We start from the raw sequence: 26,357 nt of genomic DNA on the forward strand, positions 1-26,357 counted from the left end.
ATGGTATGGTGCCTTCCGTAGTACCGCATTTCCATTTTCTAATGCCATCTCATCAGCAGAATACCGTTTTGAAGGTTTGTTTCTGAAATAACAATTTTTTTGTTTTGAAACTAAAGGTACCATTCCTATCTTGGGAGTCGCGACCCACTTTGGCTGCCTTGTCACGCTAAACCGCGAACTGGCTGCGCTTCCCGGCTCAGCAGCGCGACCCAGTCGCCTGGGTCGGAGAGCACCGTATACAAGACCCCGCTGCCCCCCTCCTCCTAACCATTGTGAATCAATTTAAGAATGGTATCCAATTTTTTTCATATCGCAAGCTTAAAATTTTAGAGCTCGCTTTAATAACTAGGAATCGAACATTTCTTGTGGGGTGGCCGATTCCACTTGGACTAAGCCCCCCACTGATCAGAATTACTTTTTTCAAATTAAATTTTGTACTGGAATTACGAGCTATTTAAGAGCTTTCATTTACAAGTAATTTCGATTTTTGAGCGCCACTCCTAAGTATTACTACGAATATACCATGTTGCATGGAATTTAATATAACAAACCTTGCAACAAACTCCAGAAATAATCTCCAGAAATTTCACTTTTAATGCACCATTTGGAAACTCAACATTTGTGTGCTGTATGTTCAAGAAGAATTTGGCAAGGTTTCCGTCAGTAAGCTATTGTTATAACCACCACTATCCATCATAATCAAAATTTGGTAGCAAATGGCCCCCAACCATTTAAGAGAACTGCCCTTGTTTATTTCTCCATGGGAATCTAGATCATTTGTCTTTGAAACTAAAATGAAGGATGCTTCAGTAATAAAACTTTTCATATTTCCGACATGTAAAACCACATATCTTAAATAGTTCCATTTTCAAATACCCACGTTTCTTCCAAAAAGTCACATTGGCGTCCAGTCCCAGATTGCATATTTTTTATAAACGCGAGACGAGACGAGACGAGACTTTCGAAAGTCTCGTCTCGTCTCGTTACCTCGAGACGAGACCAAGTCTGAGTCTCGTCTCGTCCTGGTTCAGTCTCGTCTCGTCTCGTCTCGTCTCGTCTAGTCTCGTTTGGGCTCGCCTGGTCTCGAGACACTATCCAAATATAGTGTATGTAGGTAGAGCAATGAGCATATAGCATATAAAAGACCACGAACTACGAAGGCATGACAAGCAAATAATAGGAGTAATATAGTAGGTACGAGAGCCGGACGCATGGAACCAGTAGTGATAAGCTAACAAGATGAAATCTTTGTTACTGGATTCCTTGCAACTTGAATAACACAAAATGAGTTTTCTGCCAGCCTTTTTCTGGCCGGAATGTTATTAAAAATAGGCACTTACGGTGAATTTTTTTCCGCAAATTAAACCAAAAACCAAACCACCTGAAATTGATAACCGTAGGTTGAGGGCGATGGGTTTTAAGGAAAAATTCTTTTCTACCGAGTTTTGTCCAGCCGGAAATAGCGGCAGAAGCGGATTAATTGAACTGTTTTTTTGTGAATTGCTATACTCATAATACAACAACTGGAGGCCTCAAGATGGCCTCCGTGTCCGTGGGCACAATTAAACAAGATATGTACGAAGAATCGCATACGATTTTCAGGGAATTTTTTGACAGCTCGTAATCGGAAACACGACTTCTAATCCGCAGTGATCCTTGAACTCATAGAAATCGATTCGCAAAAGTTTATCTTTTTTTGTTCTCGATTTAGACTATTCCGCTAAAACAGTACAAATAAATACAAACAAATTCGAGACCAAACGAGAGTCTGACGAGACTCATGCTTAGTCTCGTCTCGTCGAGACGAGACGAGACGAGACTGAACCTCGGTCTCGTCTCGAAAATTCGAGACGAGACGAGACGAGACGAGACTGAGTCTCGTCTCGGCGGCATCACTAAGTGCAATATTGGGTAACTCGATCTTTCTGATAGTGGAAACCAATATTCGCAACAACTTTTCTTAAGGAACTTTTGGACCCATTAAATGCGTCTTTCTCTTTCATTTTCAAATGGGATTGGAGCGTAAGATGATGTAAAGTGCTTATAATCTACACAAATATTAATTTAATATAATATAATCTTTGCACAGCTGACATAAACGCCTATTTACAGTCAACCATTCAACGTGTGTTTTAACTTACTGATGTCGTAGGTGGAGTTCAGGATCGCAGCTTGTGTGAAACAATCAAAATCAACGTGTTCTTGCATTGGCTCGTTTTATTAGGACTGTATAGAGATTTGCCCAATTTGGAAATTTCTGAAATATAAGTCTTCTCTGTTCGCAGGCTGATATTTAATGCATCCGCTACTTTCTGCGAAATGAAACTTACGTATACGAATTCTTATATCACTAAAGTAACTACTCACTTCTCTTACTGCTGCGAGTGGTAAAAGTGGACCACCAGTCCACTCGTCCAAAATACGAATAAGTTGCTTACTCTTTCTTGGTAAACCCGATGACCTTTTCGGTTATACAACTTTTGGCGCAGAATATCGCAGTGAAACTTACGGAAGGTATGTTTCTTTAATTGTTCGTTATGAAACTAACGGATTTATTATCGGCTAATGTACCAAAACACGATAAATTTTGTTAATACGTAGGCATTACAAAGTTCCCCAAAAACAGAATTGATGACGTGCGCGCAAACTAAAGAAAGTCCTACTATAGTACAATTTACCTATGAATAATTTCAAATGGACCATATCAAAGCATTGGGTTTTAGGCAGAGATCTGGACCTATTCGAAATCAAGGTTTCGATATTGACACTTTTATCGAAAACACATGTGTAAAGGTTCCGGTCTGGGTTTCGATATTAAATATAACGGTTTAAATCATTTATCGGCAACATTTTCGTACTTTGTGGGTGTGGGTACTACCAACTTCACGGACCTATTAATCCCATTTCTATACTTCCAAAAACTACAGCTGTATAGCAAGAAGAAGCGAGTGGAAAATGTTAGCAAGTAAGACCAGGCAGAATAATTCTTTGTACATTTATAAAGTAATGCATATTACGACTATTTGATAAATTTAGCCCCCATTCCAAACATATGTTGTGCACTGTATAATACGCATACGAATAATCTATAAAGTATTATATAATTACTCGGAAAACCTTTCTCGCCAATGCTATAATATAGATATTGACCACAACTTCCTAATAGTGATAAACCAATCAATTCAAAAATGCGACGTTTATTACAGCTGCAGTACAAATGTGAAAAGATCAATTTCTAATAACATGGCGACTCAATTTGGTTTTTCTGTACGTGAATTATTTAAATTAAATCGTGTTAGTGAAGAAGGCATTGACGCTATCAAAACATGGCAAAGTGGAACAAAAGACCCCAAGCTGTCTGATCAGCAGATAGCACTATTTTTAATCGCTTGCAATGGAAACCACGAATTCGCAATGAAGACGATCCAAGCTTATATTAAAGTGAAGACTGGCACCCCTAAGCTGTTCAAAGGGTGGAATATCAGCAACGAAAATTTACAGAAGATTTTATCGGTCGTGTAAGAAACCTTAACGTACCAGGGCTAATTTTCAAATGAGAAATTTTAGAAACATGGCCGTGCTGCCTAAGCGGTATTCAAATTCCGCAATTATCACTACACACTTTAAGGATACAGACCCCATGAATTTCGATTTTAATAGTTTCTGTCAGTTGTGTTGTATGACGGTTGAAGGTATACTTATCGACGATCACCCACCGGATGACGTAATACTGATAATAGACTTAAAGGGGGTGCGGTACTTTTTCTTCTAGAGCCGATTAATTGTGATCATGTCTCAGGTAACAGCCATTCATCTAATGGGAATCGAAATGAAGCTACTCGGTGCTTTTTTGGAATACGGACAGGATTGCATGCCCTTGCGAATCCAAACCATACACGTATTAAATGCCAATTACCTTACGTATGCTGGTTACAAGATGTTTCAGTTGTTTGCTACTTCGGATGAACCGTCAAAGGTTTGTCTACTGGAGTTTGTGGTAATGGCGTGGAGAGGAAATTGAACGTTTTAGGTGCAGTTTTATCAAGATGGAGAGAGTTTGGACAAGTTCCACGAGGCACACGTGCCAAAAAAATACTTACCGCGAGATTACGGCGGAGATTTAGAGTCTTCGGGCGAATATCACGAACAAAACGTTCAAAAATTGTCACGAATGCAGTATCACCTTGACGCTCTTGACCAACAATTTTTTCCATCAGGCACGTATTAGCGTAATTGTGATTCTATTTTTACTGTACGGTCATTACCGTTCGTTTTTCAAATAAACCATTGAAAACTGTTGAGTATCTCGTTATCTAAACCAAATGAAATCGCAACATTACACAAAGTACACCGTCTAATAGTAAGCTGCCAAAATTGATGTGGTGTGCTCTTCTGCTATCGACAAGGTGTTAAATACTTTCGGCACCGGTACATACTGGTTCATTGTCTTCTCAGCACAATGTTTGAAGGTATTCCCAATTGAGCATCAAGCTGCATGTATCATAAGACACAAATCCGGGATATTTATACCTCCTGATGGCATATTGGAGTCAATGTTTTTTGCGGAAGGAAGTGTCCTACTTTCCCACTTGTAAGACGCGGTAGGTAATTTTTCAAACGAATGTGTATTTTTCAAAATAAATCGAGGATCCAAAATGTGGCGCCACGATCAATAACAATAACACAAAATACACAATAGCTATTTATGTAACAAGTACATAATCTATGACTTTATTGGACGAGTCGAATTTATTGGCAGAGCGCGCTTGCGCGCGAGGCCAATAAAAAAGACGAGATAATAAAGTCTGATTATGTACGAGTAACATACTTAGCTTTATGTTCGACTCGGAAAATGTAGTTCATGTATGTATTGAAAATTTGCTGAAACTTGGTATAGATTTCACTATTTAATAACCAGAAATAACATAGTGTGCCTTTTGTGTTGTCATAGATACGTGTTGTTTGGAAAAAAATCTGTTGATGTGTAGTGTCAATTTTGTTGGGTATTAACTAATTCTCTGTGCCCTAATTATGAATCCAGAAGAAATTGATGGGTCCAACAGTATACAACAATTATTAGCCTGCAATGCCAGAGAGATGCTTTTACCAAGCAAATCAAAAACTGTATACGAGGCGGCATACAGGGAATACAGAAGGTGGTGCTTGGGGAAGAAAATCAATTGCACCAATTATTGAAATGTATAATATAGATATGTGTTCTTAAAGTTATAACATTCTGTTCCATGTACTTCTTCTTTAAAACAGACCGTAATTTTAAAATGCATTTTCCAAAGAAATTGACAGTGACAGGAGTCCAAATTACTTTATCATTATGGACTAGTCCAATAAAGTAGCAGATTATGGACGCTAAACAGTGTCATAACTCAGCGTATTATGATCGAGTCGAACATAAAATATATTTATAATACAAATTGGTGTGTGTAATTTAAGCTTACGTCGTCGCGCCCCTGAACGGTGATCCAAAAAGTTCTAAAACAAGATCTACTCAAATTTTTGAAAAAGCGGTACGTAACGTTTCAAATTTTAGCTCATCCTCTTTACCTTGATAGAATATTGCAGATTTTATCACCGAGTCTTAGCGAAGTATTCAGTTTTGTTCCATAAAATAAAGAAGAATTGATTACTTGCACATAAACAATTGGTCTGTAACCAAAATCAAGAAGTATTTTTATTTATATCAAAGTGAAGTGAAATGAATTATCAGTTACAGCGCATGGTCGCCTTGTTTCCAATAAGTATGCACTTCGGAGTGGGTTGTGTAACTTGTGTGGCTAGATACTGTTAAATTTAAGGAAAAATCGACTTTTAATACAACGTATATGTAAAGACATTTTTAGGGGTAAAGGTCAGGGTAAAGCGGCGTAAGGTCTGGAAGAAGCAGGCATGGAAATCTCACAGTAACCTAGAGAGAGACAGTTTGGGCAGCACTGGTCTTTGTAACGTTATGACGTTAATCGTAAGATGTCGTTTGGGTTTAAATTATACCTATACTTGAAATTTAGTTTTTGCTATCAACAATTCGAAAACGCATTCGTCTTCGTACGCTTGGTGCGGATAAAGATTTGCAATTTATTTAATTGCGCTTTAGAAAATTTTATTCAAATCGAATTGTATTGAAAATTCCCATTGAGGATAATTTTTTTAAAAAAAGGTCATAGAACCGTAAGTTTTTCAATTTTTTTATTTCAAATTTGTAATATTTCACAACATTTTAGTTTTTTTCGTACCGGATTTGGGCCCCTGAAACAGAAAAAGGGATAATTAGTTTCTGGAAAAAAAGAACCAGCTTCCGTATTTCAAAAATTCAAAAGTGGTTTGCATCAAATAGAAAAAACAACTTACCAGCTTCAGCAATTTTCTTCAGGAGTATTCGTCGATAGCAAAATCATTATCTATCTGTCAAAATTTAATTGAGTCTACAGACGACAGCAAGAAAAAGAAATCAAACACAAGGGCAGCTACAATTTCACCATTCATTCATCATTTATTTCATTTAAAATCTTCCATACATATTGTTCATATTGATACATACTTTAGTTGAGAAGTACCTACCTGTTTTTTTGTCAATAGTGTAAAATACTTATAATTATTTCAACGACGGCATTCATATTTTGTTCCGATAGCGCTATCCCTTCTTTATTTAATTTTTTATTCGCCGTTTAATTTTTTAATTGTTGTGTTCCTTTCATTAAGAAAAAAAAACCTAATTTGTAAAGGGTACTTGATACTTTGTTTGCATTAAATATAAAAAAAATTTCATTTTGTTTTTATTGATCGTTATTGGCGTGATATATATCTTGTCCACCACGTGCCCAAATAAAAACTCTTCAGCGCTTAGCGATACCTGGCTAGCCGTCTGTCAACAGAGGACTGCATATGGCTAATGGAGAGCTTGGTCGTTAGTCAGCGAATTCTAGGTACCAAGTTTCAATTAGCCTGCTGGCAGTAAGAGCACTAGTGACCGTTTAAAAGCCCATTAGTTGTGGGTCCGACTTAAATATAAAAACCATTCCAGCTGTAACGGGGGAGTCGCTACCTCTAACCACCACCGATCAAGGTTTGTCCGACATCGAGAGGACTCTATTGGCCTCTGACGAAGACACCAGTCTAGACAGTGTTAGCATCCCTCCCTCTTAAGGGACACTTGAGGACTCCAAAGCTTTGAGTAACAAAGCCTTAATAGCCTCATGGGGGACGCGAATTAAACAAGCCTGTGGAAGCGACCACAAAAATAGAGCTTTGTGGAGTCGCTTGCAAGCGTATAAATCGATTGGCGACGGTTTGACATCACTGTCTCTTTTCGTTCTCGAGTTAGATGAGGAACAGATGGACAAAACAATTACGTCTTCATGCCTCACTTTCAGAGAGAGGTGGAAGAGTTTTAAGATGGTTACGCAACCTTAACGCGAAGACAGCAAAAAATCCACCGCAATGTGATCGACAACACCACCGCAACAGTAGTCTTCACCGCCTACAATACGTCGCCCAGATATTTAGACGAGAATCCGCGAGTGGCTTCCAGCTTGGTAAGTTCCACTACTGGTACAAGATTCCACATTCGGTCAATTTTCGTTCATCTATTTACCGAGTGAAATACATTTTTTGGCAATCTTAATATGTAAACAAACACTTTGGAAAAGGGTTGCAGAATAACGAACTCCTCCTTAATTAAGTCAAGACTACCCTTACTTCAAGGAGAAAGCGCGTGCGCGTTCTATTACATCAATATACCTACCCCACGATCAGCTGTTACGCTGCATCCTTCTCTTTTACACGGGGCAATACACATGTTTCTCTCTTGCGCTCTCCTTAGAATTGCAACAACCGTACTGTTCTGCGTGAAAGAAAAGGACGCAGCGTAACAATTGACCGTGGTGCACGTATCGATGTAAGAGAGTGAGCATGCGCTCTTTCCATATAATAGAAGCAGACAGAAATATGACTCACATTAATTTGAATTAAGGGTAGCCTTAACTTAACTTTTTTAGCCAACCCATTTCCAATGTGTTTGTTTATATATTAAGATTACCAAAAAATGTATTTCACTCGGTAAACAGATCGAGCTGGGCCCTCAAAGCCCAAAGAAGCCCCTTGTGGAACACTCAGGGCGAAACCAGCAAAGTGATTTCAATGGAAGTCGGGGAAAGCTCAACTGAACCAACCAGATAAGCAAGCCCTGATCGTTTCTCAACCAAAGCCAATGGAAATGTGCCTGCTCAAGCGAAAGACATTGGTAGGCTCAGGCCCCGTCCCTCCTCACTTAAGCCACCGTCCCGCTAGACGCAAGGGGGATAAAACATAACCAATACAAGACGAAAGCGGTCACCTTCGCACTACAACACTACAAGGTTCACCAAAGATAATTTAGAAGTGTCTCTCATACAGGAATCATGGGTAAGTAACTCTCTATCAAGGGTTATCTTAACTCCGCAGGGACTCTGATTTATGTAAGGGGCACCAATTTCTCCAGAGCAGCGGTTAGCGTAATCTCGTAACTAACAGGCTTTCCTCTTTCAGAGTGCATAACAAAAGACCTGTTGTGGTCGAACCCAATAAGCACCGGCGTTGCCAAAATAGAGCATACGTTTCGGGGGAGAGAGAGGCAGAAATTCCTCCGGAAACTGAGCAGATACTGCAAGGTGAAGGGGCTACATCTTCTTATGTGACGCCAACTTCTCCACTGGGGCAATACTGACACAGACCGTACAGATGAGTACCTTTTAGATTTTCTATTCTCAGAAGAAGTAGAGATGCTCAATCAAAGCAATGAGCCAATGTTTGTGACCAACAACAGGAAGGAAGTACTGGATATTACCTTTTCCTCTTCCGTTCTGCTGGTAGAATAGTGGGATGGAGGATCTCCGATGAGCCTTCTCTCTCAGACCACAGACAAACCTGTTTTAGTATAAAGGTAGAGAAACAAACCGAACATTCATGTCGAGATCCTCGTATAACAGATTGGATGCTGTACGAGAAGTCAATGAAAAGCAGTACCGCAGGATTCTGCAGTAGGGTGGTGGATCAAGGTGACCTAGAACGACTTCCCACACTATTCAGTGATGCCCTTCTCTCCTTTGAGGAGAGTTGTCCGGTGAAGCGGGTTAAAATAAATAGAAACACTCCTTGGTGGCAACAATGAGCTAGGAACGCTCTGGAAAGCCACCAGAAAAGATTTTACCAAAACCAGGTGCACTGGGTGCTGGGATGAGTATAGAGCGGCCCTCACTAAGTATAGTAAGGTGATACGGAAGACAAAAAGAGCGCCTTAGGAAAGATTCTGTGAGACGATATAAGAAAGGCAAAACTCTCGCCTACGGAAAATCCTCTCAGAAGTAAAGAACAACTCCTTAGAAACGATGGTGGGACCAAACGGAGAACGCATCGGCTCAACTAGAGAGACTTCGTAGCTCTTGATGCGAATCTTATAAAATAGACTGAGGCAGTAACGCCCACTCTAATAGAACTTTTCCGGGGGAGTTACTCCGTAAGTTATATTCCCAAGGACTGAAGGAACGTAGACGTGGTTTTTATTCTCATTGTAGGCAAGAGGCCCAGTGACCAACCCAAGAGCTACCGATCTAAAAGTCGATCGTCATTCGTCCTTAAAACGATGGAGAGAATAGTAGGGCAATACATAAAAGAAAGGTTCCTTAAGAAAAAAACCCTTCACACCAACCAACAGGCAAAACAAAAGGGGCGCTATCCGGAGACCGCCCTTCATAACTCCAACTCTAAAATTGAAAAAATGATGCTGGACAAAGAATCGACCTTAGTCTGCTGCATGGACATTGAGCGGGCATTCAGTTGCTCCTAGTATGACTCCACTGATGAAGCAACGGGAGAGATATTGACATGTGGAGAACGCGTTTCATAAAAGCCATGTTAGAAAGCAATTAAATCTAGATTCTGATAGGAAACAGTCCTCATGGCCGCGAGCAGAGGTTGTCCGCAAGGTCCCTCTGATCGCTAGTCAAGAACGGACTAGTAAGTAACTTTCTAACCGGTCTAAACTTTGGCTGCATAGCGTATGCAGATGACCTAACAATTGTGGGGCAGGGCAAACATGATGCCACCCTGTGTGACTTAATACAGTATATGTTGTTGCTATAGTGCAGGAATGGTGCCTCTCTCGGGGGCTACAGGTGCATTCGGACAAGGTACAGAGACTTTTACGAGGAGAACAATACTTAGCCTTCGGAAGCTACGGTTGGGTATGCGGAGCTGGAATACACTCCAGAATGCAAATACTTATGAGCCATGCTGGACAAGAGGCTAACTTGGAAGCCTTACATCACCACGGCGGTCAACAACGTCTTAATGAGACGTTGAAGCCTTATGAGGAGGAAATGGAGATGGAAAAATCTCCGCATTCATCTACCTTGCATTGGTATGGTGGTCCAAAGTAGTACCAAAAGCTACTCAGACTCAGCTAAACAGGCTGAAACGAATAGCCTGTCTGAGTATAACTGGAGCAATGAGTACTGCACCCACAGTTGCCATGGAAGGCTTACTGGACTCACTCTCCGTGAAAAAGGAAGGAGTGAGTTCTACAACAATTAAGCATTCATGAGCACATATACTGGATTTCAGACTACAGGACTCCCGAATATCGCTACGACAAGCTCTTTAAAGTGGTAATCCGGGACAAGGAAGTCTGTAAGAACAGTCCAGAATTTGAGGAACCTAGTTCTGGTACATGGACGACCCCAAGTCGACGAAAGGGATGGGAATAGACATAAGAGGGCAGAATTACACTCTCCATAGCCTTACGAACCATTGCACAGTATTTCAAGCCGAGTTAATAGCTATAACCCGGTACCCAGAGGCCATAGGGCTACTCGATGCGCGTTGCTTTCTGAAATAGGCCCCTGATTGGTAGCAGTCAGCAGAAAAGAGCTAAGGTCGGCACATATGCCTGGTCACTGAACACTGCTCCTTGAGATATCATCTCCACATAATCGGGGTAGCTGAGGATAACACTAGACGGTTTTAGCTTATTGGTTCGATTTGGGCAATATTTTGGTATTTATTTCTTTTTAATCAAGTAATTGTTTAAATAATGAACGGTATAAAAGGTCTGAAAAGGATAAGTACCTAAAGCAAAACGTTTACTAAGTGTAGGTATCGTCAAGGAAAAAACCACGAGTAGGGTTTGTTAGAGTTCTACAGAATATTGCATCTCAAAGCTTGGAAAATGTGCTATTCGGTTTTACATGCATTAATCAAAACGAACCATTATGGTAAATTCAAAATAAAGCATAAAATGGGCAGTGTTATTAATGATCGTTGCGTTCAGAAATTGCAGTCGAGTCACATATCAATGTTGAAAGTATACTGTTTGCTAACACGATCTGTTATATCTTTGGGACACAAACTAGATAAAATGAAACTTGTTTCTTAAATAAAACAAAAGAGTTCGACGATCGATGAACGTTTTTATTAAATTTATGTAGATTATAAAGTTAGTGGGGCGTTGCGTGAATATGATTGATGCTACTAACAAAACCCGGCTCTATCATCTGCGTGGAAAGTTGACTGTCGATAGAGTAATGTGGTTTCTCAAAGTAGCTGCTCTCTAACATGCCCTGTTGTATCAAATATTGGGGACGGGGTACGTCGGGGTGTTCTATTAACCACTTGCAGAAGGCCCGAGTTGATCTATAAACGTGTGAGTTGATACACTTTGAATGTACGCAATTTGTATACCTCAAGTGCGTAATTCCCTCCCAAACAATTGCCATACTGGCGATTCTTTCTGGCGCCCTTCGTGTTAACCACTTGTCGACGATTCCTTGCTTTGGAGGCGTATAGCGCAGATGATTCGGTAGGGTAGTGTAAAAAGCCCTCGCCTTTGCCGTCTTTTGCGATGCGCGAATGTCCTCATAGATTTGCTCTTTCAACTTTTCCGCAAAAGCTTTCTACAAACAAATATTCCGATTACACTTACCTAGAAGTCATATTCAAAATTATACTACAGAGTACAGAGTCCTACGTTCGCAAAGATTTCCTTCGTTCGTGTTTATTGATTTTAGGTCTAGAAAGGCTCTAGAATGAAAGATGGCGCAGGTTACGAGTATAACAGAAATCTCTGCGAGAGCACTCTGTCAGAGACCTAGTTGCTCCATCCCTAATGTGACAGAGCTCCACTAGAAAGCAAATGGGTGATGTTTGATTAAAACTTCGACATTTCCTAACTAGCAATATACTTGTAACTAAATCATTGCATTTTGCTATAAAGTACACTTAGAAACAAATTTAGTATAATTTCGAACTTCTATGTAATAAGGACATTCTATAATACACAAAACTAGGTATACTCATTATTGTTGTAATTTATACAACTGTGAGAGCTGGAAAGCAACAGGTCGCGTTTTTTTTTTGTTTAGCTTCGGCTGCAATAGCATTCAATTGCGTGCTAGGTACATTATTGAGTAATATAACGACTTGCGAGTTACAAGTTTTTCATGTAGGTATTCAGTAAAAGCTTTGTTTATTCATTAATGTTCATTATGTAAAACGTAGCTTTAAACATGTGCATATGCGCTTGTAAAAAACATTTCCACCAATTAAAAGTAAATAAATGACTATATCTCTTGAAATGCTTGTCAATTTCCCATAAATAAAGGTTTTTGGGATTAAAAAATCCGATACTGAATACCAAACGAGCCTTGAGATCTGTTTTTGGGCTGCAACTTTTTGACCCGATAGTCTACGTAGCCGAAAAGGATTTTTTACAGGTCAATAAGAGGAAGTTCTGATGAAGCTTGTAACAAGGCTTAATAGTAAATAAACAATATTAAATTACGAATAATATACCTAATAACCCCAACGTTTCTTACTACAGAATAATACTTCTTCCTATAATATTACTTATTCCATGGTGTAATATACTATACTTTTAAATACATCAAATTTATTTCCATTTAGTATATAGTAGATGAGCGCCAGCCACTCTGTAGTGAAAAAATTACCTAATTTCGGTTGAAGTATTGAAAAAGGAGTCGGGACAGCCTGTATGTAAAATTATTCAAGTTTGTTTCATATGATCTAGGAAGTTTTATTTCAAAAAGACAGAACTGGAAAAAGTTGATGGATGTCATTTTAATTTTAGTTATTTATTGTAAAGTTAGTACTTGTTTAATTAATTTAATGATACTCGTAACAGTTTTAAAATATTAACATTTCTGTCCATATTTCAATTTCCACCTGTATATTTTCTAAATTTTCTCGTCATTGAATGCGACCAATTTCTAGTTACTTTTCTGTGTTTGCCTCTCCGATTTAACTTGTCTTCTTGTCGTTGGAGGACATTTAGTTTGTTTTGCTTTTTTTATGTTAACCATTAAATTACCTTATATGGTCATGTATCATATACTGCTCTACTATTCGTCAGAGATAACTTTAATCAATCGACTACCCGTTGTGTTTTTGGACGTTCGGTTACAATTTTTTCCGAAATGGACTTTTAATACGGAAATCTTAAGCATTCCAAATCGAGAGCAAATACCGACCATATAGTAAATTTTGGAGTCATTTGGGACGTATCCAGTTCTTTTTTTTTGTGAACTCTCTGGACAAGAGAGTCTTTGCAAGGGGGTTAATATTCATTCATATTGTACATCCCGTACAATCAATCATTAAGATCTTAAGGGCAGCCGAACGTAGATCGTGAGAAATATACCTGGAGCACAAGCTTTGTTACCTCAGTAGGAATTATTTTTGGTTACACTAGGAACCTGTGGAATTGCCGACACAATTAATCGTTAGCGGTGACGTACCTTCAACTATTTTTTTCTTTTGTTAAGACCTAAATATCTATGAACGGTTTATTTGACCCACATATGTAAGTGGAAATTTATACGTGTAATTAGTATGCTTGATCTTTAGGACTGTTTAACTATCCCTTGTCGTTGCTTAGCGGTACGAGGTGTCACATAACTTCAGGAGTTGTTAATGGGTTAATTTTTGTGTTAATAGTTCATGGGAAGATTTCATTCTTTTTGTATTTTGCATACTCTTTGGTTAATAAACAATAATTTTCCTTATGGGTCAATTGTTGACTCTTTTTATACTGAAGCTACCTTTCCTAATTCCGGGTGCTGCGGATAAAATTGTTAGCGGAATTAGGTGGCACCCGAAAGGCTCGAATCGAAGCACCAGTAAGTATTAGTGGCGGAGATTTACTTGGAACCTTTTATAATAATTTCTTGTCAAAGTTTTTAATTCACTTACCTACTACCCTGAGTAAGAGCATATCTCTCTACGCTGTTAACTATTTGGCTAACGGAGCTAGCTGGCCGATCAGCTGCGTGTGCTGATTTCAAATTGCATATAGTATTTTATAGTGCCCTGCATTCTAAGCTTGCGCATTCGTATACGTCTTGTCTAAAACGCACAAATGAGGAAACATATAATTAAAATTTAATTGTAATGTGAAAGTTTAATCTGGTAAGGTGTTTATTAAAGAAAGAAGTTTTTATCCACAAAGCTAATTAGTTGTGTGATAACAATACCATGTGCAAGATAAGCAACACATGTGTTCATTAATGCGGGCGACGAAGCAGTCTTTCGTGTATCGCCGGGCAATTGATGAATGGAAGTGGTCGTTACTTGAAATATGCAAAATGGGAAATAAATGAGGCCATTTTTCATCTCAACTGTAAAAGCGTGTAATTTTTTAGGTAAATTTTGACGGACAGTCTCGCCAAATAAAGAACAGGTGTGAGTTTTATAAGCTGTCAGTTCTGTGTAAACTGCTTGGTTCGCCGTTTGCCGAATCCCCATTGTCAAGGCCGTTGGATATTATTTACCTGAACTGTGAGTAATTTTTTTTTAAGATCTGTTGAATTGTTTTGTCCATTTGTCCGCTTTGCAAACGGGTTGTACTATTCAAAAAGCCACGGTTAGCCTTAAAATTTTTCTAACAGGTTTTGTTATTGTATTATTATATTTTTTTAATTTCTTTAAATCCGAGGTCAATTTAAAATTTGAGTATTGATTTCATTGGAATTTACGGAACTTGATTGAGGCCTTCGGCTCTTTCAAATTTATAAGTTAATGTTAGGATCTTTTGTTTGTGCCAGAATCCAGTCGTGCCCTGAGAAAAATTTAAAAATAGAACAAAACTAAGGTTGTAATTTGAGCTAGCGGCAACAAGTGCCGCGAAACCAATTCTCAGTTACATAAGACACGTAACCACTATCAACTTCTCAGAAATTTGGACTAGACATTGGGACTCAATAGTGAAAACATGCATCCCAATTAGATAGGAAGAAGTTTGAACGAATTAGTGACCGAGCAACCAAGAAAATTTTTGTCAACTCATTTTAACGTCATTTTATCAAAGCGCTTTTTATTTAGGCGAAGCAAACTCTATTAATGGATTGTCGATGAGGAGCTCTACAGTTTTAAGTTATCGTGTTATAATGAGAAAACAAGACCGACACTCATAGATTTATTTTGTTTGAAAAATTCTTTGAGTCTCAGTCTTGTTTTCTTATTCAATTAGTGAATTTCTTGCTCTAGATAAATGAACAAAAGAATATATAGATTCAAGTCCATCGCCCAAGTTTAGCCATTTTGACCTCCGCTGGCTCTTTCTTCCCTCCTTTTTCATTGTTCAACCCTTAATAAATTAGTAATCCTGAACACAATCCTTTTCAACCTACCCAGACTTTTCTCTCCACAGATATTATACATTGTTATGGTTGTGGCACATCTGACCGTAACAAAACTACTTGTTCAAAAAACTAATTCTCGATTCTCGAGTAGATGTTTCTGTTTACTCGTTAATCATTTTTGGTAAAAAGTCTTCTAGGTTTAGGTGCTCCACAGTTCTAGGTGGTCACCTGTACGTTTGACTTATTCTTGTTGTTTTTTTGAAAAACGCTGTTATCTTTCTAGGCAAAGTTTCTTTACCAATCTCTGTGGAATCAAAAACCATGATATTTAGTGTGATGCTTCCTGACGTCCACGAGTCGATTATTTAAAGATTAACTTAATTCTCCCTCGATTCGGTAATTGGCCCTGAGGATTCATTAATGAAGTTTGTAACGATTTATTTTCTTTACATGCAAGCATTATTAGTGTTCACCGTATATTTTGTTGAAAGATCCTCGTAATTTTTGAATAGGATTCCATCTATTGTTGGAATTTGAACCACGCAATTTTAGCTCGCAGTGTGTTTCGACTTTCACTTTCTTTGTGTTGAAAACCGTATTGAGTGACACTTCATTAACCAACAGCTGAGGCGTTAGTTATACGCTCAGTTTTAACGTTCAGCACGATTGATGATGCGACTGTGCTCCAGCACATTAATTCTATCAAATCGAAAGCTTGTGGCCACGATGCAATTAGTATAGAATTAATTAAATTGTGTATCCCACGTTTGTTAAGTATTTTCACGCATGTGTTTAATTTCTGTATCTTAAATTCTACATTTCCTGACAGCTGGTAAAAGTCATATGTGATCCCAATTCCTAAAAAGAAGGAAGTTTTGAGTATTAGTGACATTAGACCAATAAGTATTTTGCCCGTGTTATCAAAAATTTTTGAGAAAATTATTGACTCACAAATTAGAAGACACCTTAGTATTAACAACATTTTACCAGAGGAGCAATCCGGTTTTAGGCCCGGCCATAGTTGTTGTACAGCACTACTGAAAGTTACCGATGATATTTTTCGATCAATGGACAAAGGAATGGCTACAGTTCTGGTATTGCTTGACTATAGCAAGGCTTTCGATACATTAAACCATGACATCCTGATAGCATTAATACACTTCCTAGGTTTTGATAAATCCGCAGTCGAATTAATTTCAAATTATCTTATTAACCGCCAACAAGCTGTAGTAGTTGGGAACAAAATTTCCAAATTTCAAGCTGTTAGCAGAGGAGTTCCCCAAGGTTCAATCTTAGGTCCGTTATTCTGTATTATGTACAGGTACACATCTACATTTCCGGGCATGCTAAGACATGTCACATGTCATATGTATGCGGATGACATACAGTTATATTATTCTTTTTATCCGAGTGACTTGAAAACTGCGGTAGCGAAGGTAAATCTTGACCTGAATATAATTTCTAAAATTTCGAATGAACATCAATTAATACTAAATTCCGGTAAATCCGCTGTAACATGTTTTGGCATCGATGACGCTAGTGCAGAAGTACTCAACATCCAGGTAGGAAATCAGACAGTGGCTGTAACTAAAGTTGTAAAGAATTTGGGAGTAATTCTTGATCCTAAACTAAGATTTTCAGAACATGTAACTCGGTGCATTCGAAATAGTTATGCAGCACTTAAATTAATATACAACAGTCGACGCATCCTAAGTACCTCCACGAAAACTCTTTTGTGCCAAACATTAGTCTTACCAAGGTCAAACTTCTGTGATATTCTTTATAATGCTAGTTTGAAAGTTGTAGATAGTAATAAGCTTCAAACTTTACAAAACTCTTGTTTAAGGCTGATTTTTGGCATTAAACGAAGAGAACATATTTCTTATAAATTAAAGGAGATTGGTTGGTTATGTATGACAATACATAGACAACGCGAGTTTCGAACAATTTGTTTGTTTCACAAAGTATTAATTACAAAAACACCTGCTTATTTGTACAACAAAATTACGTTTCGTACAGATATCCACAATTTAAATTTACGTTATAGAGGGCTACTTTCAACACCTTGTCATAGAACGGTCGCTTTTGAGCGATCTTTCACCTATCAAATCTCAAAGCTCTATAACGCAATTCCTTCAGAACTCAAAAGTCTACCGATAAATACCTTTAAACGTAAACTGAAGAGCTATCTATACGCTGAATAGAATCCTTTTGGTTTTGGTCATAAAATACTTTCATGGTCGTACATTGTTTGGAGCACTAAATGCAATTCCACGCCTGCACGCATTTGTCAAGATTCTTCTTGTGTTTGGTTGCCTTCAATATTATTTAGTTTAAATAAATATATCTACTTTTGGGGTTTAGATGGAAGAGCAGGAGGGAGGTAATGCACCTTTCAACTGAATCTCGCCCCAGTTTTATGTAATCCATTATATTGTTTATTTCTTTGTTATTAAAGGCATTTATTATTATTATTATTATTGGTCGGTGTTTCTTGTGAGAACTCAGGTCTAGCCTGGTTAACTAATCGCACGGATTAAAATCAAGTAACGATTAGTGTCTGTGTCTGTGTCTGGTGAAGTTATGTAGGGTCCTTAAAAAAAAAATAAAAAAAAAAAAAATAAAAAAAAAATAAAATCACACACGTACATTGGACATCTAGGGATAATGTAATTCGTACTTACCAACATACCTATTGATGGGCACAATAGCCAACGCTATCAGGAAAGAGCAAAACAAAACAAAAAAAAATCATTATAATAATTCCTGTAATTTTATTAAATGGAGTGGGTTGTTTCTGAGAAGAAGGAGTATTGTGTTTTTTAACTGTGCTAGGACGTGTAACTTTATTGAGTGGACCTGTCTTAGTAGTGCAAGTTGCGTTACTTGTATTTATGGTGTTTATTTGTTCTAGAGGTTGTGTTTGTGTTGTTGCTCGCATTATTGGTGGAGACATTTCGGTATTTTGTGAGCCTCTAGTGCTGTTAAGGTTGCTGCGTTTGCGTTGAGTACGAGTGGGTTGTGATAACGAGGTGTGTTTCTGAGAGGAAAGAGTATTGTGTTTTTTAGCTGTGCTAGGCCGTGTAACTTTATTGGGTGAGGGCGTCTTTGTAGTGCATGTTGCGTTACTTGTATTTATTGCGTTTGTTTGTTCAGGAAGTTGTGTTTGTGTGATTGGTTGAGTTAAGTTTGGAAATATTACAGTATGTTGTGTGTCATGTTGTGAGTCTAAAGTGCTGTTTAGGCTTTTGCGTTTGGGCTGAATACTAATGGGTTGTGATAATGTGGTTTGCTTCAGAGATGAATCTCTGAATGTAGTATATGTTGTATCATTTGTTGTACTTGTTTGTTCGGTAAGTTGTATTTGTGTGTTTGTTTGGGTTAGAGGTGGAGATATTACAGTATGTTGTGTACCGTGTTGTGAGGGAGTGCTGTTGTTTACATGTATACGTTGTGGATCACTTCTGTATGTAGTATCTTGTGTTATGTTTAGAAATTTTCGAACAATATGGCATGTGTTGATAATGACTGCTTTTTGTAAATGTTTGTATGTGTTTTTGTCCAAACCTAATAGTTGTAAATTGTGGTGTATTGTCTTTGTTTGGTATAACTCCGGTAGCACTAAGAATAATGGGAACTATAACAGTAGATTTCATTCTCCATTGCGTCTTAAGCTCGATAGCTATATCGGTGTATTTGCGGTGTTTTTCTGCATGTGTTTTAGTTAAATTGTTGTAAGTTGAATACTAATGGGTTGTGATAATGTGGTTTGCTTCAGAGGTGAATCTCTGATTGTAGTATATGTTGTATCATTTGTTGTACTTGTTTGTTCGGTAAGTTGTATTTGTGTGTTTGTTTGGGTTAGAGGTGGAGATATTACAGTATGTTGTGTACCGTGTTGTGAGCGAGTACTGTTGTTTACATGTATACGTTGTGGATCATTTCTGTATGTAGTATCTTGTGTTATTATTATTATTATTATTATTATTATTAGTTGAAAACGCATGGAATTTGAATTGCCATCATCCATATTTTATTAATCTCTGGCAATTGGATTAATTAAATTTGGGATTCTGGAATAATTAGTGAATGGATTCGCCTAAAAACTCCAATAGAGCGCTTTTTTCTTATCGTAAGTATCGCCCTTTGCATTTTCCGTAATTGAAGTGTACCTTTTCTTTAGGTTTCGGCTCATATTTGTCATATTACAATTTGAATCGACGATTGTTGCATTGGTCTATAATTAGCCCTCTTATGAGGTATGTACTTACGTATGTACTTAAGAGGTATGTACATTTCAGTTTATCAGCAAACAGGGGTTACCTTTGATTTTATTTCAGGGTTTTAATTGTAGAGTCCTACCATTATGTCGACTTACAAGTGGGGGGTTGAAAACCTTGGATTAAGCTCACCATTTGCCTGGTATTGGGTCACCGAGTCCTAAACGAGATTTGATAGCGAGAATCGATCCTCAACAAAAAGACAACTTCCGTAACTTTTAGTGTTGTCCCTTCTGCATTGGTCAATTAATTTTGTACCGAGCTCTGTGACTTGCGAGGTTTTATTGTTTGTAGATTTTTGGATGCGAGGACTGAGCTCACTTCTTGGCGTCAACGTTAATTTTATGCAAGGTAAGCCTTGCTTTCTATTTTTTACTTGTACTTGGCCCCATACGTGCGAACTTTTTCCCATATTTCCAATTTACCTGTGGAAACTTGTTTTAACATTCAGTAATCAATTTAATCAATCATTCTTGATTGGGGTTTTTGTTAAATTGGGAAATTTCAATATTGTAAAGTCAAGTTAATAAGAATTTGTTAGTAACCTAATCCGTAATTTTGAGTATTTTGTATGTTAGGCTACTCCATTTTGGAGTTGATTTTTGCTTTGATATTTGGTGTGAATAAACCAGTATTTCTTTTCCTACATAAATTGATCTTTACTGTTTTTACTACCCTGGTCTTCTCAATTTCATACGGGGAGAGTTATGTAAGTTAGAAATTGAGTGGCGCTCAACCATTGGAAAATGCAGCGAAGTTACAATCATTTTACCCAGAACGAACTACCGCTGTGGAAGATTCTCAAGCGAGACGGTTGGTCGTTTATGCGGAGAGTTTGAGGAAGTTTTAAGGTTCGGTTTAAGGTCCAATAAAAAAGTAAACAAATGCAGTTTTGGGAAACTGTATAGTGATTCCGATTTTGCTCATTTACAACCTCATCCAAGAGAAAGACCTAGGCGATCAAGCGTCGAAAATGGAATGGAAAATCTGTATCTGTGATGAGTTATATAAACAAGGACGGAAGTACATACAAAAAAGAATTCGTAGAGAAAATTTTCCATCAGAAAATCTTGTCACAGTTTCCTGAAGTAAGTAATTATAGACCACTAAATTCATTCTCCCTTCCCCTACAATTACTTTTAAATATACAAAAAGAATTATAGATACTTGTAGCGAGGAAATGTAAATGACGACAATGTATATAATCTCAAAGAGAACTATATCGAGGAGTGACAATTTGTTTTCCTTAATTGTCGCATGTCTGAGCGCAATTTCTCCGTTACAATCTCATGTCTGTAATAAGATACGACGCAAACTAGGGCAACTATTTCAACTCAGATAAATATGTCTACAACGTGATACTAAATAATTAAATTAATGTACACTTACTTCGGGGTGCTTTCTCATCTCCGCGACGTACTTTGGAACGGCCGGCATTTCTTTGACTCGCACAACCAACGAAGTTGCCGCATGAGTATGAAATCCGACCTCGAACATTTTCATTACTTGAGCAACATCCAAAGTCGTCTTTGTCTCGCCCCCCAAATTCATTAGCCAAGCCACAAAATCAACGGCGATCTAAAACACTGTCGGCTCAATGCCGTTAACGGCTAATCATCTTACCGCTTCGGTAATTGCTTCCGATTTCTGGTTTAGGTCCATGCCTTCGATGCTGAGCGGTGGAAGCGGTCTCCAAATAGCGGCCCGCTCGGGTGGACATTTGCAAAACTTTAGATACGGATTCGTACGCCCCGATAACTTGTACCTGTAGATGAGTTTACTTAGAAATATTGTTTGATGTTACCAATTTGTGCCACTTTCTCTCGCCTTTGTCCTCCTCGTCAATTAGACTTCGCGATCGTTCCGTTTTGGATAGAATTGTTCTGTCAGATTTAGAGATTTTGTCGTCGGAAACTCTTCGAAAGTAGCTTGCGTCGGTAGATGAATCTTGTTTCGGATCAACTGTCGTAATTATCGTCAAAATTTTTTGTAAAAGTTTCTCGGGGAATATTTTACTAATAACATCCCTCCGAAGGTGCGGTGGCTGAAATTTATTTATTAGTCGAATATAAAGAAATCGTACCTGTGCACAATTTGAAACTCGTCCTCCATTTTTTTAAATAATCGCAACCACCAGTTGAAGGAATCCTTGCCTTGTGTCTCATATTTGCTTGGCGTGATTAATCGGGGACACTTATGCTTTGACGACATGATCCTTCAAAGTTCATTAAGCAACAACGCAATGACAAACGTAATAAGAATGAATCAACTTTGACAACCAGACAGCTTTAAAAAATACTTAGAAACGGAAGTTTTGTCGATACAACAATAGAAAAGTTATATTCAGAATTCCGGTAGGTATAGCTTTCTTGTAAATGTAGGTTATCCCACATTCTTCTAAGATTAACGATTATTTAATATCAGCGCTAAGCACGTTGTGGTATGCGATTTCGATTAATTTACGCGCGGAATTTTACTGCAGCTTTGGAGGAGACATCCGCTTTCCATTCACCTTTCAAATTGCTCCTTTGGAAAAAGTTTCCACTAATATGAATAACTGTAATTTATACGTTTTCGATCTAAATGATCGTTTTTCATTGCCTCTTGAAGCAATGTAGATTCAATTTCGGGTTCCTCCTTTCAAACTCATACTTTTTCTTAGGTTATCTATATGCGTACCTATTTTATGTTCAGTTTGTGCAACCCGTTCCCATTTAAGGATAAGTACGGGTGCTCGTATACGACTTTAATTAGGTTTTACCAACTGTTCCTACATAAACCCACCACGTCATTATAGGACTTTAAAACTCAAAAAATCTACAAATTAAATATAACTAACTCAATTCTAACTCTTAAAATGTTATCGCTCTTTTAAATTATTCAATATGGTGTAGAAGTAAGACACGTCTGGTCAATTTATCGTTACCTTAAAAAGGATGCATCAGGTCGTTTGCGATAAGAAGTTTTATTATTAGGCGAAATATAATAACCCACGTATAGAAAAGGTGTGCCGTGATAAGATTTATAAAAAAGCCTTATACACTTTTTGCGTCGCGTTCAAAATAAAGGTGCAAGAAGGCATTTTGTAAATGTTATACTATGACCAAAGACAAGTCGAAAAGTCAAGTCAGGAGTTTACCTAAAAGTAGTTTTGCTTTGATATATGCCGCCAACTGAGTGGTGCTAGACTGTGGGAACTTTATTGTTTCTTTGATGAAGAATTTTTCTACGGTGGTCCTCAACTTCTCCATACTGACCGTTTTAGGGAGTGGATTCTAAGATTCTTCGGGATCGATTTTAGATGCGCGTCACGCGATTATTCTGAACTTTGTTTTTACCTTACTTTGTGACATAATCTACGCTAATCTTTTTAAACCCATACGGATGTGAAAATCCAGAAGTAAAGTACCTTTGTGTGGAGTTAGGTCGGTATAGTTTTGTAGTGTTACTTGTTCGGTAGATCGATTGAGAAAATGAGCCCAGAATGATTTCTTCTTGTTCAAGGACCATTTTCCGATATTCCTTTAGCTTTACAGTTACGTCACATCCTTTATAGTTGGACCATGCTTTTGTAAGCGTAATTTTTGGGAACGCCTGACACAAATTCTTTGTCCAAAACCTTGGTCTTCTAATTCATTGATCAACTCCCCCAAAAATTGAGTGTGGCGGGTGGTAGTTTTCCACAAAATGTGATTAGCACTGTTTTTTCAGCCTTTGTAGGGCCAAGTAGAACACCTTCGGTTTCGTAATACTCTTTAACATACTTGTCTTGTCTTTCTGGAATGCCACGCTGAGATGGGCATCTGGAACTTAGCGTTTTTGTTATATTGTGCGGTGCCGTATTTCATAAGTTACTAAGAGATTGTATACTTTTTCGATAGATTTCTTCATCTACCACCCAAGTTCCTGTTAACGCACGCTCATCGTCGTCATGAATTGCAAGGCTCTTGGTTTGGTACGCTTATCGCCTGAACGACAAAGCACAAACATTCATTTTTTATTCATTTTTACAGGCAGCACCGGGTGGAATAATAATTGTCGTCGTAACATTTTACATTTAATTACCCCTATACTGTTTCAAGCTTTAATTTACTACAGTCTTTTCCAATATTTACTGTAGGTTGTCCTATAGGGTAACTACAGTATTTATTAACATAGGATATCGACGTATTTTATTTGTTCATCTTGCTCTGCTTCCTAAAACGATTTCACGATTCCTTTTCGCCCTCCATTAAATGCATCCTTGGGTTGAGTGGCAAATATGACATTACAGGGAGTGTTTCTGTATAATTATATGTACAGTTCCTTTATCATCAGCAGTCGAAAATCACACTCCAACATCTCGATAACGGAGTAGTTCAATTCTTCTAGCTGTTCCCAAAGTTCTTCGCTATATTATATGATAGAAGTGTGTTTCTTGCATGTTTGAAGCACATAGGACAGCGTTGATGGTAACATCCGTAGAACTCTTATACTTCATTGGTTTCGGCACAAAACCATCAAGTTTTACACCTGAAACTCTGGCTTTTTTCTGTTTAGCGGAATGTACTATATCATATTGGCAGTCGCGCTCTTCTATTAGTAACCACCGTGTAGCAATTATTTTACTGTCAGCCCCAGATTTCTAAAAGACAAATTATCAGCTTTGGGCATTCGCGGAGCTACCTTAAATGTAATCTGCAACTAATTGGAACACAGGAGTTTAGTTGTTAGGGTTAGAGATCAGTTATCTGAAGAGTACCCTGTTCAGCTGGGTGTTCCCCAGGGATCTGTGATGGGGCCCTTATTATTCATTATTTTTATGAATGATATGCCAAACTATATAACAACGAATAATATTACAATCTTTACTGATGACACTTCAATGGTTGTGGCGGCACCTTCTACTGGGGAACTCTTAGCTCGTGTGGAGTATGTAACGTGTGCTTTTAAGTCTTGGTGTACAGACAATGGTATGATTCTTAATATTGCTAAGACAAAATGTTTGTATTTTAGTAAAAAGAAACTGCCGGATTCAATATAGAGTTCAGGGCTGGCTAAATCCAAATTATATTTGGAAACTAATGTAAAGTTCCTAAGGAGTTAGTGTCGATGGCTGTTTTTCGTGGCAACAGCATATTGACCATGTTACTTCGAAACTAAACAGTTGCTACTTTGCAATTTATAAAATAAAAAATATGGTTGATATGGCGTGCCTAGTGAATGTCTATTATGCTCTAGCGTACTCGCACTTAACATATAATATCATGTTATGGGGACAAGCTGCCTCCATTAATAGGGTCTTTATTGCTCAAAAGAGAATCTTGCTATTGATATTCAACCTAAATAAAAGGGAATCTTGTAGAACGATTTTTGAAAAGCATAAAATTATGACGATATACTCAATTTATATCTACAACTGTCTAAAGTATGCAAAGCGTAATATAACAAAATTTAGCGATAACTCACATCATAATTGCAATACAAGATTTAATGACTTGCTACGGACAGATTTGCACAAATCGACTTTTTATGATAAGTCACCGTTTTATGCTTGCAAAAAGTTGTACAATGCATTGCCTTCTAAAATTGAAAATATCAATAATTTCAACTCGTTCAAAAATATAGTTAAGAAATATTTACATAGGCAAGCCCTCGATTCACTAAATGAATTCTATGAATTGCAAACGACGTAGGTAAAACTCTGTGCAGGAAACTGAGCCGTGTGTACTATCTTCTTTTGTGTATTCTTGTACTTGACTTGCATTATCATATACCATATATGTCAAGATGCTAATAAATCACTATTAAAACTATTATATTAAAACGTACGAAGAATGTTTAAGAATTTTAAAGAGGGTCATCGCGCTGATGAAGAATAGGACGCTAGTTACAATTTTATTACAGAAGGTACGGGAATAACAGAGAATTTACCAACAGGAATTACTCTTTTTAAATCGTCCCTGATAAAAAAAATCGAAAAGCGACGACCTCCACTATCGTCGCAATTTTGTCACGTTCTCGGATTTCAATAGAACTAAACAAAGTTTTTAAGTTACGAAAGGTCGTGGTAACCCCGCTCGTTTTCCGCAATACGTTATCGCTAGACATATGTTTGTTCACATTCGCTGTGAAGCGGTACATGAGAAAATTTTTCTATCCTGGTCAAAATACAAATTCGAAAAAATACTTTTTTAATTCTAATGTGACCACTCGTTACAAATTAGTGCCTTGTATCTTTTAACTGCTTCAGGCGACGAAGATCCGTCATCTTCTTGAAATAAAAAGAAGTAACACAGCGAGAAATGGGTTATTAATTCTGTTTCTTCCATTGACTATGCACCGTCGACAGATGAAAACTGACAGCAGAGTAGTTCATGTTGGGTATTGCATTTTCAAGAATAAAAATTATAGAGTACAGTTCACTATGTCATAAAAACAAATGCCGAATATTTGC

General features: G+C 37.7%; 2 protein-coding genes across 2 annotated transcripts; one reads left to right on the top strand and one right to left on the bottom strand.

Moving 5' to 3' along the window:
- The first annotated feature begins 2,907 nt into the window (after nucleotides 1-2,907).
- Nucleotides 2,908-4,299, top strand: LOC116169850 (alpha-tocopherol transfer protein-like). Its single transcript, XM_031486028.1, has 5 exons — nucleotides 2,908-2,965; nucleotides 3,207-3,518; nucleotides 3,568-3,751; nucleotides 3,800-3,976; nucleotides 4,031-4,299. The coding sequence occupies exons 2-5, from the start codon at nucleotides 3,244-3,246 to the stop codon at nucleotides 4,226-4,228; spliced, it is 834 nt and encodes a 277-aa protein (XP_031341888.1). The 5' UTR covers nucleotides 2,908-2,965; nucleotides 3,207-3,243; the 3' UTR covers nucleotides 4,229-4,299.
- Nucleotides 4,300-11,483: 7,184 nt separating this feature from the next.
- Nucleotides 11,484-22,284, bottom strand: LOC116169119. Its single transcript, XM_031485146.1, has 6 exons — nucleotides 22,013-22,284; nucleotides 21,739-21,965; nucleotides 21,545-21,686; nucleotides 21,311-21,499; nucleotides 11,728-11,939; nucleotides 11,484-11,679 (listed from the first exon to the last, which is right to left on the bottom strand). Exons 1-6 carry the CDS (start codon nucleotides 22,130-22,132, stop codon nucleotides 11,484-11,486), a joined length of 1,086 nt encoding a protein of 361 aa, XP_031341006.1. The 5' UTR covers nucleotides 22,133-22,284.
- Nucleotides 22,285-26,357: the final 4,073 nt, after the last annotated feature.

Source organism: Photinus pyralis, unplaced genomic scaffold (genome assembly GCF_008802855.1).
Source record: "Photinus pyralis isolate 1611_PpyrPB1 unplaced genomic scaffold, Ppyr1.3 Ppyr1.4_LG4, whole genome shotgun sequence".
Lineage (NCBI taxonomy): Eukaryota > Metazoa > Arthropoda > Insecta > Coleoptera > Lampyridae > Photinus > Photinus pyralis.